An 18,716-nucleotide genomic window follows, 5' to 3' on the forward strand; every position below is an offset into this window, starting at 1 on the left:
TGAGTGTATGGTAGTTGAACGTATATGATCATTAGATATGCTGCAGATGATTCAACAACATTTAATACACACATTGAAAATCTGTCAAGATAAAATCTGCAGTTGAATTACAATTTAAACTTTGTATGTACAACATATCCAACATAACTTCTTGTATAGCGTGTCACATTTCCTTCTTATGAATTTTTAATAAATCATAGTCCATCAGAATTTATACATTCAGTTGATTTGATTTCAGGTTTTTTGAAAAATATGTTCATTTAATGTAAATTGTCCTCATGATGACAAATGACATTTAAATTCAAAATATTGCCTTGGGTTACATTCATGATGACCTTTTGAATATATCTTAAAATATTATGCTCCAAATGTAATAAGCTTACCATGTATGTTTATATAAGACATTATAGTTTATTATATATGTCTTTTATTAATAATTCATCTTGGAGTTAGTACAGAACATGCCTTTAGCAATATATGCCTATGAGTATGAATTTACAACACTACACAGAGAATTGGTAATAAAATAGTTGTCACACATGTTGAGGTAACGGTAATATCAAATATCATAGATTTTTAAATAACTTCTTCAATTCAGTTACGTGTAAATAAAGATGACATCGTTTTACGATGTATTGTTTGAAACGCAATCATATCTAAATTTTTGTACCTGAGTAATAAGTATCAAATTTCAAAAGAAATTCATTTTTCCAGTATAAAAACTTCCAGAAATTTGTTCATTTAAGTAAAGGATATTATTTGTATAATGTATTTCTTTTCTTTTAACCAATATAAATCACCAATTTATATATATTTCTAGCCAAAAATAAATAAGATGAGGAATAAAATAATATTGAATGATCACGAAATAAAATAATATTGAATGATCATGAAATATAATATTGAACATTCATGAAGTATAATTGAATATTACCATACTGAATATATGAATTATAATATTGAATATTTATGCATAATAATATTGAATATTCATGCCTTTTAATATTGAATATTCATAAATTATAATATTAAATATTCATGATTTATAATAGTGAATATAGATGAATTACAATATTGAATATTCATCAATCACAATATTGAATATTCATGAATTACAGTATTGAATATACATAAATTACAATATTGGATATTTATGAATTACAATATTGAATATTTGTGATTGTAATAATTTTGAATATTCATTAATTAAGGGGTATATTGAATATCAAAGACAAAAATATTGGGTATTCATAAACTGTGCTTTTTTATCTGTTTACTATCAATTTTGTCTTTTCAATTTGACATTCTTCTTCCATCTTTCTATTGTGGAGGGCGCATTTTTGAAGAGCTATAATACACTTGTTATGCTTCTCTAAGCACTATCCCTTATATTTTCTCTCTTATTCATGTATTTTGGTTGCCATTCTACAAGTTGAATAAATAATAAATAATTATTTGTCTGACTCAGCTTACCTGCCATGTTTCTGTGTCAGGTGATAAACTCTCTGATCTATATGAATTCCTACGACTTGCCGGAGGCCATTGAGTAGATACATTCTCCATATCCGGTCTCATGCTTTCAAGAAAGTCTTTATCTAAAAAAAAGAACAATAATGGAAACACATGTCAATTTCTTTTTCACCTGGAATTTAATATCCAGAAGAAACTGTAACCATGGAAAATTGTGCTATATATAAATGAATACATCATTTGATGCATTGAAGTAACGATTGCAATATTCAATTCTATTCAAATTTGTTTCAAGATAAGTAAACAATACAGAACATGATACTGACTTTCAAGGAAAGTCAAGTAGTTCTAGAACTATAAATTGACACTTCCGCCAACATCAGTGCAAATCAAAAGGCTATATTATAAAGCGATTTATGTAACTATAAATAAACAAATACAATTAAAGTACAATCTGGCAGAAATGTACAAGCTAACGATACCCTAATATATTTCCTCAATAAGTGGTTCTAAAAGTAAGATGAGGTTTTACATATCATCTAGGTCACTTGCTTATGTTCATTGGCAAGACATCTGGGTTTAAAATTTCTCTGCCCATGTGTATAAATAGGTAGGATATGAAACTTTAATGTTAAATATATTTCATCTATGTTGATTATTGAAGCATGACACAGATTACTCCCCAAGGATCACATTCACAGGAGGTTGCTCATTGTGTATGAGAGCTAGTGTGTCCGTGACTATAGCAATATGCCAGGCACTTTGAGAGACGTCATGAATGTGGAAAGCCCTAAATAAATGTCAAGAATCATTACCATCCTCTGCAACTTGTTTGTTGATGCCGCCAATTAACATCCTCACCAACCATGTTTTTTTGTTATGACTTCAATATCGTATATTCTACCGTTAGGAGCTAGTTATCTGTCATATGGACAAGGTTTTGTACCAATTATAAAGCTCAAAATGATGTGGGCTATGTCCCATCAACAATAATTATGTAGGTCTAGTGCTATAAAAAGCTTTCAATAGCATTTTTCTACGGTTTTCAAATAATCAAAAACTTGCATTTCATTAGCCGTTCATGACTATTGCTTTAAATACCCCTTGAATATCTTACAAATATTCATTTTTACCACATCAACATTATTTTTTCCTTTTAAAGCCTGGTTTTGTTAAATTTGTTTTGGAGAAATTGCTTAATTTAACAATACTTATTGCATTTCAGAAGCATGGCCAAATATTCAAAAGTGTACTTAAGGGAATTGCATTATATTATCATAAATGAATTGTAATAATATGTCGGTCGTATAACTCATTAAGCCATCGCTTCATAATATTGCCTGTGTCATTGGATCAGACACACTCAATCCCAAGAAGAATCCAATAATGCTAGCAATCAAGTACCCCTTTATACATATAAGAGATATACTTCGGAGATAAAATGCCTATAGAGTAAGGACAGAAAAAGTATAGCCACTCAAATCGCCACCTTTCGGTTAAAAGCCCAAAATAGTAGCATACAGTTTGGACAAACATCGTGAAAAGAAAGCCCAATGGGAAGGGGCCAGGTTGGTGCGATTTCAAGTGTCACGAAACTGTACTAGCATCACACACTTATGTGGACAAGCTATTTCTAAGATGAAAAGTTTTTAGAGCCCAATCTACTGCTGCATTGTCGACCACATTCAACAAAAATGGGATTGATGATCAAGCTTCAAACTTAATGCAAGTGCTCTACGCCGTGGACCAGAAAATATGATTATATTGTATCCAATATTAAGTTGATGACATTTTAAAATGGACCTTTTCACTAAGCCCTGTCCACTTAGATATTAGCGAGCTTTCAAAATGGGAGACGCGTGGAGCTGCGACGGGGAATTCAGTCAACCATGAACGTCGTACTATGCACTTCCCGTCTGAACATCAAAGCTGTTTCAATTTACAGGACGACGCACTCCCTCGTATCGCGTGATCAATTATGCAGGCACCCCCATCGAGCGTGTATTTATAAAACTCGCGTTGCCGTAATCAACACAACGCCAAATCGCTTGAAGCCTGTTGTCAAATCCACTCAACGAACGACTTCCCCATGTATTCGCATGCGCAGTGCGGTTTCACACTCCGCTGCCCGTCGTAGAACGCCGCGTCGTCCAAATCAAAAGCTGCTTATTGTTGCTAAGGTCTCACAAAACAATAGTGTGAATATATGTAAACATGTGCGTTTGTGAGATACCTAAGATATGCGAGTATTCCTGGTAGCATACTCTTCTGATTAGTCAGATGTTAAATTTGATTGACAATGTGGAAAGTGTCATCACTGAGACTCTCAATGTTCATAAACATAATGTGCTGGTCATAAGCAGATAGCTTTCATTTACTATGCACAGTAAGACTTTTTTTTAGTGCACATCAGAAATATAAAACGTTTAGATATTTTGTGCAGTACTACACGACAAAAGTATTTTGTAACATTGACAACACATGGGGGCAATCTGCTTATGCCAACTGTTGTTATGAATGAACAGCAGTTTACCTTGCTTTTGAGATGCTATTACTTACTAGAAAAAAAATACAGTGAAAATGCCAAATTACGGTAATAAATAATGCAAAAACTCACTCTGAATGGTTGCAGAAGCTGAACACACTGATGTTTTCAGGCCTACAGTGGTAGCAATAAATATCATACATCATGCAGTTTAAGAAACAAGCAAACAAGGGAAACACAACATTGAGATGCAAAGCAGATAAACTGTTATAGTACTGATATTCAATTTGCTCATTCTTTATCTAATGCTTTATAAAGTAACGACAGTCTGAATGAGTTAATCTATTGACAAAATGACTTTGAGGACCAAAGATCCTCAAACTACCATTTGGCGGCTCCCACCAGAATTCTAAGAATAGTTTGAAATGCTCCCTTTAATTTAACTGAAAAGGTCAAGTTTTTCTTAAGGTAATGTACTGTAACAGATAAAGCAATTGAATTGTAAATATCAAGGGACTTGAAACCGGGCACGAACATTGGCCGGTGAATCCACCTTCGCTGTCTGTGAGTACTTGACTATGTGATGCTGTCTAATTATTGGTAATAGTCTGAGCAGAGGATCTGTTACGTGCACCTCATCGCGCTGCATTCTCTATGGAATCGCTTCGGCCAATGATTGTCATTGCCCGATTTAATAACTTCAAACAAGCATATTACTATCTTAAGAACAATACATAGCATACAACATCAAACAAATGAAGGTACTGTATTATATTAATAACATGAAATATATATATAATTACAGCAATATGAAAATTAGCAAACAAGATGCATATTTTTGGATATATGACTACTTAAATATATGCTTCTTTGATACTAATTGTTTAATCTGATGCAAAAATATAGAAAGATGAAGATTTATTAGCAGGCATGGACACAAGATGCAAGATATTTTGAGTTGACATCTATACTTTCTAATGTTTTTAACTACAAGAAGTAATTTGAACGAATTGTTAAGAGGAGTAAACGATGTATTAAGGGAGATATTGAACTGGATTCAGTAATGAAACTACACCACAATCGTATGAAGCAGAAATTATGCGTAATAATGAAGGATGAACCACAACCATTGCATTTACAATTAGATTTTAACAAAAAAAAGTGGCTTTAGTGCCAAAATCAAATACTTGCCGATACATGAAGTAATTTTTTCCAGATGCAATATTTTAATAGCAAAATGCTAGGTTTTTATAGTTTTAATCTTTGTTAAAATGGCTGGTCTGTCTCTGAGGTACTCATAGTAAATTTTAAACAATTTTAAACAGTGATTTTTATTATGACTTTTTTACAACTATACTATTTTAACTTATTGATATCTGACATATTTCTTGTCATTGCCAAGTTGTTTTGTCTTGTGATTTTTCATGTAATTTTTATCCTTCTTAACCGAGACTGTTGCAAAGGAAAAACAAATTTCCTTTTTTTCAAATGAGACAAAAAGTGTTCTTGAATCTTCATTGAAGAAATTAGAAAGAGGTTGAGAAATAAAAACATATAAAGTCACACTTTTTTTTATGTTACAATGTATGAATGGATAATCTACATTACAATGTAATAATAATATTGTACCTGTATTAGTAGATTTATCCTCCAGGGCAATACTACATCTATTATTTCGGCAGTTTGGACTAAGTTGATGTTCAAATCCGGAATCTGTGTTGCTTTGATCACTTGGACTTTCGACTGAAATCAGTAAAAAGCATTTCCATCTTAAAATTCATTTACATCTCTATGTTGCTATTCATAATAAATATTATGGTAATCGTAAGAAGTCGTCTCGGCTACTTAAACAATCACCATTATTTATATCCTCAATGCTTTAGTTTACCACAATGCCTTTCCAGTAAATCAGAATGCATTATTCATTAGATTTCTGTAATGCCATTAAAAATGTGGATGTTTGAGATATATCAGCTGCACTGTTGACACATAAGTTTCTTTTTTTTTAACAAATACTTTAACATAGGATTAAAGTGATGTATGGCCTAGAATGATGGTAAGTTCACATCAACTAGCTCTACTCCGTTATATTCAAGGAGACATTCTGGATTAACTTACAGCACTCATTGCTCTTGCGTTTGTATAATGAGCGTACAACTTTTGCACTTCCATAGCGACGGAACCGGTCCTTTATTTTGTCATAGTACCATTCAAATGCCTGAGACTGAAATTGTCTGAAAAAAAGTATAAGAAACGTATTTATATTTCTCTTCTTTCTAATTATTAGATACCTAATTACTTCAAGAATTGGTAGTAATTCAATTTCAATATTAGTTTTTAAATGTTGAAGAAACAAAATCAATTAAATTACAGAAAAATTAAAGGAAAATCAAATTGAGTGAATAAGGTAACAGAAACAGTATATAATAAAAAGGACTAAATAAAATGAAAATGCATACAATATGATGAATATAATTAGGTATTATTGTATATATAAATAACTAATTACTTACTGTGTTTTTAGTTATAAAAAAACAAACATAAATACATAATACTAATTAGGGGGTCGCACACCCTTCTGGCGACAGTGCATTTCCTGCTTTTGCATCTCCTGGGCAGTGATGCCAAATAAATACATTTAAAAAAAAAACCATAATATTATATTAATAACAGCAATAACAGTAACAATCAACACCAATAATATCAACAACACACAATGTATTGTACCATAAAACAGAGACGTTGAAAAGAATGTAAATGATGATGAAAATAGTAATAATAATAATAATAATAAAAAAACATAATATAGACATCAGCTACAAATATCATTGCTCACATCACGTACTAACACGAAGAAAGTGGATTGTGTTTGTGAAAATAAAAAAGAGCATTTAAATATGCGCTGTTGTCATCGCAGACTTTTTGTGTGGTAAAGAATACAAAATTGCTTGACAACAAAAATACGCACAGTACAATACTCGCATGACCTTCAGTTGGCACAACAATAAATAGACAGAGTGAACGACAATCAGTATTGAAAATATGCAAGCGTGCAAGGCTTCGTTGGAGGGTTTTTTGCTGTAAGGCACACATTAGATGATGAATAATATTGGTTGGAACACCATACTTTAAATCGTTTGGCAACGGAACTTGGGAACATTTACAAAATGGTTTGCTAATGCCTCAAAACTTATTGACCCCAAATCTTGAGTTTTTTCAAGGAGGACTACTGTAGGTCTGTACATGCAGCCAGATTGCCACCTTATAAGAAATTTCGATCTGACTCATGAGAGTTGCACATGTAGGCTAGCTCTAGAATCATGAGAGATTAAATATACTTATGTACAGAGAATACCAGGATGAGAACCTAATTTTGAAAAATCTTCTACTAATTTATTTCCCACGTTATTATTGGGCATTATGTTAAAAAAAACCAAAATGTTTTCTCTTCCTATACTTTTATACTGATTGCATGTTATACCAATTAAACGTCATGTAACCATTACTAGTTTGAGGTCGCCGATTATCCTAATGTAAGAATAATTAACCTACATAAATAAACTATTCATGCTAATGAGTAAATAATATATTCTATAATATCCTTGTATACGTCAGTATTCATCCACTATTTCTCTACAGAATGTTAGGGCAAATAGAAAAATTTATTAGATTATCACTCCCACCCGCGTAAAAAATTCGGGAAATATTGATGCAGGAATAAAAAAAAATTTTTTTTTGCTGCATCAATTATTTCAACAGCATAAAAATAACAATGCAATTTTGTTACTTTAAATACATTTTCTTTAAAACTATAAAATTAAACCACTTTTTATACAATATTTACTATTACTAACCAAATATAAACAGTCCCTCCCTCATCGATAAAAACAGAAGCGAAATAATCTATTGTTCTGATTAAAAAAAAAAAAATCGAGCCCTGTTAAAAAAAAAAAAAAAACCGCCCTCCCTCATCAATTTTTTTTTTTAAAGAGTGATAATCTAATAATTTTTTCTATTTACCCTACACCTACGGAAACTTTAACAGGGAAAAGGCATTCTGAAACAATTGGTCAGCGGCTGAAGTTTATGCATGCCTTTCTAATATTAGGTCCTATCCTAAGGGTACTGTCAGTGCTACAGGTATAACAGACCACCGTTACTATTACGCTCCAAAACTGACAATAATAATAATATTAAAGGCCAAAAACGGGGGTTTTGTCCAAGCCTGACTAAAGTAAAAACATGACTTTTTTAACTAACAAGACAAAAATAATTTTATAATAATAATAAGCCCACTTTTTAAGTTCAATACATTTTATACCTCTTCCATGGAAATTTGGCTTCAGTGTGGTAAAAAAGAAAATAATTCAGGCCTACATTTTGAAATGTTACTGAGCCTGGGCAACATAGCAATTTTTAATGCCTAATAATTGAAATAATAACAGGAACAGCGAAGGGCTTTCCATTTTTGCAAAGGGGAGAGGTACGGAGGTTGAAAGTGTAGGCATATGTACTGTTCTCTTTAATGGCCAAATTGAAATGATGATCTTAAAATGAAAAAGTTCATAATTTTATAGTGTACTCTTTCATTGATAGAAAACAAACATGTACACAATATTAATTACCAAACTTCAGGCCTATCTATTCAGTAATCATACAGCACTAGTAAATTGGATTCTAAAATTGATATCTATACATGAAGTGATTTAAAAAAAACCAAATTGGATCTTTAATTAATGATATATAAACATATATACAACTGACTTTGCAATAAGTTAATATTTATAAATTAATTATATAAATGTACAGTATTATGTACAATTACAAACTGAAAATAACTTATTCCTTCACCTTATAATATACACAATTCATTATAATAAAAAATCTACTTTCAAAAGATTACTTTTCAAAAATCATTTTTAGGAGGGTGATGGTTATACTTGCATTGAAGTTGATTGTTTAGAGGAGGATGAGAAAGGATAATAATAGCAAATAATCTAAGATACTCAACATTAAAAACTCATTGAGATAGCAATTCCCGAGTGCATTCAACTTAGTCACAGCATTAAAATATCGGACTACTACTGTGCTATTGACAACTCATCAATGATGCTTCACGTAATGTATTCATTAATCTTACAATGTCATCCAAATATCAATTCTTAAAACAAACCAATTGAGGTTCATAATTACCAGATCATTACTGATGAGTAACCAAAGGTCAACAAACTTTATAGAATAATATTACATCATGATGAATCATGTGTGGTACAGCGGAAAGGCTTTAGGATTTTAATCAGGATGTCATATGTTCGGGACTAATGTTAGTCATATAATCTTGTGTCCTTGAGCTAGACATTTTGATGTTTACCTTGAAGAGTATAAACTGGTATTTGGTAGGAGGTTAATGGATTTTGAAATGAAATTGGTAGTAAATATACTGAATAATGCACATGAATGGGAATATTCTCCAGGGATGTGAAGAGGTTTTTCACCTTGTGTATAATTGATTTTGTATTAATGACCCAAGGTAAAAGCGCATTAAACCATTCTTTATGAAATGGATAGTGTGCACTATAAATCATTACATATTATTACAGTATTAATTTCATCATTATTTATATTAATTATATATAATTATACCATAATAATATATCATTATAATAAAAATTATTATTCTTTATATTCCTTAGCAACAGTTTTATTATCATCATTATTACTAATTGCAGTGACGATCTTGCTATTTGAGATCAAACAATGTATCGTAAACTATCATTATTATTCTTTGAACAAATTCATTTGGAACGATTCCTTTTTTTTTTTATTCCATAAATGGTGAGTAACATTCTACTTTTTGGAATTTGAAAAAGAATTAACATTAATATCATCTTGAAACACTCAATTTAGCATTATCATTGTTACAATCTTGAAATACTTTATAAAAAGTAAAACCAGTGTTTTACTTTTAGATGCAACTTTATGTTATTTATTGAATAACCAATAAATTAAAATAATATTGTAAATATACGTAAATAAATCAATGTTTATTCAGTTTAAAATGCTTTTAACAAATCAAACCACTGTGAATTTCACTTGTGTCACTGGAAAAGGCATCTTACCTAAGGTTGTCTCTCTCTTCTCCTCTCTCTCCATCCAAAATTATTATGTGGATACTTTGGAGGTTCAAACACATGGGATGATTTATGCTGTGCACAGCAATATTGCATGTTTCAAGCCGGGCCAGGCCCAGCCTCCATCTACTGACACTAAACCTTACGTAATCCGCGAGATTTGTCCGCACAAGATGGGCAAATCTATAGCGATTATTTAAGAGTTTGTTCCAATGATTTCAGTAATAATGAGATGAGCATACAGAGGTCATAATATGCATTTTTTTTATATTATTATTTCCTTCACATTCAACAGCAAGTAAACTCGCCACTTATAGGATGAGAATGATGCTTTATAAACTAAGTCTCTTTATGAGGTTTAGGGAGTGGAGTTGTTTTTGGTTGTGAGAAAATTAGATTTAGATATTTAAATAATACAGATTTCTCTAAAATTAATTTGAAAAAACACTAAGGAAAACAGTAATTGTTGTAGTTCTAGTATGCTTACCTGAAACTTTTTCTTATAGTACAAACGGTGGCATTCACTTAGTTCTCTGCTATAAATTTATCTTTCTCAACTGCATTTGCAAATGCAAGCCTACAAAATAACTATATCACTCCCTATAGAGCTCCTAGTCAATTTATCCTTGGCATATGTATTATTACAATACAGAAACAAAATTCAGCTTGTATTTGTTACTAATAGAATTTAGCATTACACAGATATTTTGTAACCTACTTATTACTTAAAGTAAGCAAAAATTAATAATCATATAAAAGCTTATTTAGAAAATATTATATTTTTAAGTCTACAGCTAAAACTGTGTGTTATCCTTAGTTTGCCAATAAAGTCTAATGGATTCTAAATCATACATAACATTAACACTATTTTATTCATGATTTATTAGTTAGTATTTAAATTTTTATTTAAACGATTGTTAAACTGTGTGTTATCCCCAGTTTGTCTTAAGCAATCGATAGTACTTAAAACTAACACTTTTTTTAATCATGATTACTTAGTAGCATTATTATTATTTAAACAATTGTTGTTTTAATCTCAAAACCTAGTACATTGAAACACTTGTAGAAAAATTACAAGTGATTGGAGTTGGAACTGAATATCGATCATATCACTAGACCTTCAATATTGCACTTATAGCTCAGAACCAAAATAGCAGTGGCTATAAACTGCAATGCTACTGTAATGTAAGAGTTAATACTGTACAAATATATCAAGTGAATCATATTTGTTGTTTGCCCAATCAGGTTAAGGCTGTACACAAATAACCATTAATCTTTAATTTGTTTGTATTAATTTATAGTTATTTGAAAAGTACTTTAAAGATGAGAACGATTATATATGCACTGTATATTATTAGCAACCACTCAAAAAATGTCATCAAAATTAGTTGTAAAAGGAAATCTATTATTGAGAATTTTACAATTTCAATACAATTATAATTGGAGGGAAAACAAGAATTGGTCACTTGTTTGATGACTACTTTTGTACAGTATGTACAGAATGCAAAATTTGACAGGAATTATGTGTTGAAAGCAAAATTAGAAGAGTCTAATGAAAACCAATGTTACATAATTAATAGTGAAGATGTAACTTGATTGTTAAGATGCTAACCCTCCAATCCCAGAGTCCTGGGTTCTCAAATCCTGTGACAGCAAACACTTATTTTTCACAATTATAATACATCTCCACTCTCAAAGCGCTGTAATCACATATTTCATTTAAAAGAGCCTATGAATACTATCCAACTATCTTGGATAGATATGGTCACCTTTTATAAATATAGTATTAAAAAAAATTATTGTTATAGTACCAACATTTGTAATTTTTATTATCATTATCAACATTATTATCATTAGAATAATTTTAGACTTGTTATCAGAATTGGTTAAAAAAAAAATATCCCAAGTTATTAAAGTATATATACATTGACTCAATATAAGTAACATATTATCATCAGCATTCATTAATTATTAATTTTATCATTACATTCAAAGATGTCAATATCACCTACAACATCATTATGACCATCAATTAACATTGACATGACAAAAATTGTTTAATATTACTGTACATAAGTTATGGTTTGATTGGCATAAATTTTATAAATACAATGACTTAAAGATTTGCCTGACGATACAGTAGGGGGGAAAAATATCCCCAGCTAGTCACACAATTGGTTGGCTAAGCATGCCCGCAAAATACATAAAAGTGTGTGCGTTTCAATTAGACAGCCTGATAAACTAAAAGGTCATAAATTCCAAACGGAACTTTTATCTTGACCAATGATATTAGTCATTAGTAAATCCAGCAAATCAATTATATGACAGTTGGGTATGGTTGACAGGCCTCTGGCTGTCTCTGGCAATTAGCGCCAGAAATCTGACTGATCAAAGTGCTTAAACGACATAAACTGTCTAAATATATGCAACGGACAGGCCAACTGCCATACAGGTGTACCAAGTGTTTTTAGTACTAGAAATAATCAATTAACATTTACATGGCTTTTCCACCAAAAAAAAAAAAAAAAAATGTAAATCCGATCCTCACTTGGTAATGAATATTTTTCAAGTGCTGTCTTAACTTTTCAAACATCATCAATCAATGTTGCTACATGATTTTTACTTGCAACTAAAAACACTCCCTAAGCCTCATGATGATACTTAGAATATCATGTCTGTATGTTATTGTTTGTCTTCTTAAAGGGATTGCAACCCTTGGCCCAATTGGAAACAATAAAAAAAAAAAAAAGGGAAAAAAAATTAAATAGTGTGTAAGCTTGTATTAATCAGAATATAAAAAAAATAAATAGGACCTTACCTCTCCAAAATACATCCTTTACAAATCCACATAAAGCTATTAACACATATTCGACAGTCTTTACAGAAGAAGTAATGACAAACAACACACTGCCCTCGTTTGTTGAACACCAGCCCAAAAGCCGAGAAACATCGCATACAATGCTTCTGGTTAAATGCCTGTTGTCGTGAAAGAACTGAACGCTTCTCTTCTTCCTCATCAACCTTCTTCTTTAATTTACTAATAAAAGAAAAGAAAGAAATATATTTAACCTCCACATTGATATTAAAGTTATCCATTGACAGATCAAAGGAAAGGGGAAAATCCCTGGTGCATAGGCTGTTTTAGTAGAACTAATTTACTGCCATGGGCCGGGGGTGGGGGGTGGGGAGAGGAAGTGAATCACCGACTGACCATCAACATTCTGTAATTATCTTAATATATACCAAAGCAAAAATCCCACCACCAACTTTGCTTCCCGTTCTCTTTTGCAAGGTAATATTTTTATTTTTATTTCTATTTAACCTTTCCACTGAAATCATAAACATAAGAAATTTCAGTGAGAGAATGTGTCAGAAGATGCAAGCAAACCGACACGTTCTCATAATGCACATGACACAACAGAAACAAAAATTAATAATTAATATTAGCCCTACATTAATAAACCATGAGACTTAAATGGCGAGTATATATATATATATATATATATATATATATATATAGAGGAAACAAGGGAGAAGACAAAGGTTTTTAAAATATAATATGTGCTGGCCAGAAATCAGTTTTATACTGACAGTCACTAGATGCCCACTGAAAGTCCCCATAGTTTTCCTCTTTAATATTGTTCCTCTATCTTAGTTTGATTGATGTTTGATTATTTACACTAATCAAAATCTATATTCGAAATTATCTATGCAACTTTTATGGCATCTCACCTACTGTACATGTCTCTGTTTCTGTTTCTATTAATAAACAAGAACATAAATTCTGCACTATTAAAATATTAGAGACTGAAAGCAGAAGGTTTATATTGGATCGGTAACTCTGCTGCAATAATAACAGCGAAGAAAATAATGCACAAACATCAAAATCATGTACGTCATTCAGGGCTTCTGAAACACCTTAAATTTTACATTATTAGAACATGAAACTCGGAGAAGCTAATCTGTAAACATGGGACAGTATCAACATATATCGGTAATCACCTTGTTTCATCTGTTAAGGTATCAATTACATTGTTTGTAAATAATATTTCAAACGTAATTTCTTTGAATAATGATTTAATTAGACAAATTTATGATTTATATACGACAAATAAGTTATATTGATAATAAACTTATGGTAATTAACATAAACAAAGGAGCCCACAGAGAACATGTTAGTAACAAAAATTATAATTTTCATAAATAAATTTATGATAAATACATAATTAATTATTGATAACACAGATTATATAAATATGTATAGAAATACCTGTGTAATGTATATCTAATTAACATAAAGGTAATATACTTATATAAATGCATAAAAATGATTAAATCATTTTCATTAATATAGGCCTACTATATTACAATGTCAACGATACAGCAGATTCCGCAAAAAAAAAAAAAATGTGCATCTGGCTGAGAGTCAATGTACTGGACATCCCAGTTCAAACCTTGCTAACAGACATCAATTTTTTAATTGGAACCTGATTGGTGAGCTCCTTAATCAACCCTTGCAAAAGATTTTAGTGAGATAAGGGAAAACGTATGTGGTACACGATGATATTGGAGATGCACTATAGCTGCACAATTCTCCAAGGGCCGAATCAAAATTTTCAATTTCAATTTCCAATTTATATAGGAATTTTTTTTTATATAAAAAAAAAACTGAATGCCACCAAGAGAATCACACATTTTTTTTCAGCTCTGATAGGTTTCTAATGTTCAACTTCTAATCAAAACACTGACAATTTCAATAAAATAATAATAATATTTATATGATAAGAATTATAACTAACATAATAATATTGATGATGCAGCCCTGTTGTTATCCTGATGTCCTAATCACATCAATTCTAATATAACAGAATTTACATGACAATATATATAAATAACAATCATAACATTGATGATGCATCCTTAACATCTAATGTTCTAATCACAATTCTAAATATAACATTTACTTTAAAGTAATTATATTAAATTATATTGATTATGCAGATCTAAAAAAAAAATCTCAAAAAAAAAACAAAAACGGATGTATAACCTATTAATATGCAGTCTATCATTTTCTACTAATCAGTCATAAAATAGTTTCACCTTTAGCTTAGAAAAAGCTTATATGGTAATTAGCCTCAAGGGTATACAGGTTTGAAGTTTTAAATTTAATCCAAATGTCAATTGATGATGCTCAATAGCAATTTGCAACTGACAGTCAAACAACCTTATAATTTAGGATTCAATTTGACAAACTCACCTCTAGAATGTTAGTATATTACTTACAGTGGCGGGTTCAAGGAGGGGGGGGGCGGGGACCAATATATTTTTAATATAAAAAATGGGGAAAAAATATAATTACAATAAAAGTTACACCTGACAGTGCCATTTCTGGCAATCTAGAGGTGCAATAATCATAAATTTTCCTCTTTTCATGGTTGGTGCTGAAGTATGTGGACCCTCTATCTGTGAAAATCCTTGAATTTCTAGATCTGCCATTGTATTATTTTTAGCAGAATAAGTACTACTTAACAGTAGTTTATATAATTATGCCAACTGCTGTCATACTTCTCTTAACTAATGACAAAAATAAAATTTGTTATTATCATTATGAATTATGTTACATTAATATAATGTCTATAAAGACTGTATATTGTAAGTAATAAGGTTAGTTGTTGCATGGAGGTATGGTTGTTCTGACATCTACTACATGACTACAATTGCAAACTTACAAGCACCTGTTTTCAATGTACCAGTCTGTCTACATTACAAACAACATTTCGTAAGTTAAGCTTTGCCATTCTAACCTTTATCATAGAAATATAATGCAGTAATTTATTTTATAGTGAAATATCCATGTAACTGTACAGTATACACATCCTTCACCATCCTCATCGTCCAACTTCCATATGAAATTTGTAATCAGTAGGTAAATATAATTACTTTCACTGTGAACACTCTCTCAATATTTGCTGGCACAGGCAACTGGCAAATCCAAGAAAGTCATGCATCATTGTGAAAACCTCGAAGGCTCTTAAACGATGGCACAAGAAGAGCTGTCCGTGATTCATCCATTTATACAGCCTAACCTACAGTATTCATTTCGGTCATGCTAATAAAATACAGACAGATAACTTCCAAATATGGACTTAGGCACTAACGCAGCATTAGATATGATAATGCCATGAAATTTGAAACTTTTAATTCACAATACATTATATACAAAATATATATCAACAAATCAATATATTCAAACAGAAAACTATTAACATTGGTTTTCTTACCCAATCCTTTCTTTCTCTCTTTGCCGCAACCGGAAGTCTCGTTGAACAACATCCAGGATTTGCCGGCATTCTCCATCAGATAAGTGTGATAAATTTAACTTCCTCCCCATGATGTCCTTGAATAAAAAATACGAAGTATTAGAAACCATTTTGCCAGTTGTTCTAAGACTTTACAAAGCAGCACTTCATTTAGAATAAGCTGGAGGGCTTACCATACCTTATATAGGGTAAAAATAATGTAATCATTTGCTTAAAAAGGGTAATGTTTAACAAAATTGAAAAAAAGGATTTTCAAGAATTATAAAAAATAGCAAAAAATTACAATAAACTAATTTTATTATTAATCCTATAAATCTGGTAATTATTAACACAACAGTCCACAGAATAATTGGATACTATATTAGTTTAAGATTTTAAGTTGTTATTACATCGAAAGGAATGTGGAAAAAAATGTTTAAATGACGACATGAAGTCTAGACATAGGTATCAGGAATAATAATCAGATATTTTTAGGGCAGATGATGTGCAGTGATAATAATATGTAACTCTAATTCTTGATCACCAAATCATTGGTCATGAGTAACAAGTCAGTGACTAACCCTTTAAGGATAAAAAATCAATATTCATTAAGAATAATTAACATATCATCATGTTTCATCAGAACAATATATCACATTAGCATAATATACATCATATTAGCATTATCACAATATCTTAAGAACGATGTTTTGATTTTGTATAATATATCATGTACATAATTAACATATTAATCATTAACATAAATTAGCATCATCATAATATATGCTATTAGCACTATACATCTCTACAATATCGTCATTATTAGAATCTGAATAATAATGTATTCATTTGTATAACTTACATAATATCAATTAACACAATGAACATCATTGACAAAATGTTATACATCATTAGTACAAATCTCATAAGAATAATAATATATTCATTGGTATGATAAACATATCATTATCATTTGCATAATATTTCATTAGCATAATACTCATTTTAGTAGGATAATTTCCATCAAAATTAGAGAATTTATGAATGTAAAACTACATTAGTGAATCTGCATAATCACTTCCTCACGCAATGATTCTTGCGCAATACACTTGTACTGTATATCATGCACCTGTATGGTACATTTATACACCCACACATCCCATTACATCATGTATGGGTTGAATGTCAGCTAACTGGGATATCATCATGTAAATTCCACAAAACATGCAGCGCACGAAAAAGCTTTTTCCAAAGTAATGACGTAAATGATGATGATGATGCTAACGATGATGATGAAGATGGTGTAAATAATTACAATGATGATGGTAATGATGCTGATGTTAATACTAATGCTGATAATGCTCATTATGATGATGATGATGCAGATAAGACTATGATATTGGTAATAATGGTGGTAATAATGATAACGATGGCAACAATGTTGATAACTATAATACTAATTAGGAGGTTAGTATTAGGCAATGGCACTGTTCCTTGTGTTGAGTATTAATTCACAACCGCAACAGTAGCAACACGCCACATTTATAATAGAATAATAATATAAATATTTTAACAAAATTATAATACCAATAATATGAAAAACCTAAAATTAATAATATAAAAATGATTATGGAGGTTGTTAACTACAAAACACTATCATAAGACAATCTAATATATTTCCTTATCAGAGTACATATTTAAACTAAAGTCGTAACTCTTAAGGTCAGCTTGCTGGACACACAATATAGAGGACGTTTACCTGATAAGTCATCCAGCTTATTAATGATATTAAATAAATTGTGCATAAAACCACCTTAGCAGTCAGATATACTGTACAAGAAAAAAATAATGACTCAAATTGTGTAATCATTTTTTAAGCTCTGGATAGTGACAAATTACAGTGGTGGATTCAAAGGTGGGGGGGGGGGATATTGAGCCGGCTCGGTCCCCACTAAATTTTTTAATTATAAAAAAAAAATTGGAGAAAAAGGCCAAATTGTAATTAGGTCTGAGAGTGCCATTTGGCCATCTAAACGTGAATTACTATAATCATATATTTTCTTCCCTCGGCTCCAACCTTGATGGTGCTGAGGACCCTCCCTGGGCACACTCTATTTCATATTCCTAGATCTGCCACTGAATTAAATCGGAGATTCTTTCACAAATTGGGTACAGCAGTGTAAAACTCTTGGCTGATGACAATTTAGTTTAGAAATAATAATCTAGAGTAGGTCATTATAAAAATAGGCAGTACAGTATAATTAAAGTTTATGTACAGTTCATAAGCAGTAAAGGTAGATTTGTACAGGTATATATAATTGTAGCATCCTT

At 30.7% G+C, this 18,716-nt stretch overlaps 1 protein-coding gene across 4 annotated transcripts in view; it reads right to left on the reverse strand.

Moving 5' to 3' along the window:
• Positions 1-18,716, reverse strand: part of LOC117104903 — a 56,715-nt gene that overhangs the window by 22,805 nt on the left and 15,194 nt on the right. For 3 of the 4 annotated variants that reach the window (XM_033245811.1, XM_033245808.1, XM_033245810.1), the window contains exons 2-7: positions 16,368-16,483; positions 12,905-13,123; positions 6,074-6,189; positions 5,585-5,698; positions 4,088-4,129; positions 1,474-1,595 (exon numbers count right to left, since the gene is read on the reverse strand). In XM_033245811.1, the coding sequence (XP_033101702.1) occupies positions 1,474-1,595; positions 4,088-4,129; positions 5,585-5,698; positions 6,074-6,189; positions 12,905-13,123; positions 16,368-16,477 (723 nt within the window). In that variant the 5' untranslated portion in view covers positions 16,478-16,483. The remainder of the gene's footprint in view (positions 1-1,473; positions 1,596-4,087; positions 4,130-5,584; positions 5,699-6,073; positions 6,190-12,904; positions 13,124-16,367; positions 16,484-18,716) is intronic. The other variant, XM_033245809.1, reaches the window with a different exon arrangement.

This window comes from Anneissia japonica, unplaced genomic scaffold (genome assembly GCF_011630105.1).
Source record: "Anneissia japonica isolate Jap-2015-1 unplaced genomic scaffold, ASM1163010v1 scaffold287834_len5846547_cov211, whole genome shotgun sequence".
Classification (NCBI taxonomy): domain Eukaryota; kingdom Metazoa; phylum Echinodermata; class Crinoidea; order Comatulida; family Comatulidae; genus Anneissia; species Anneissia japonica.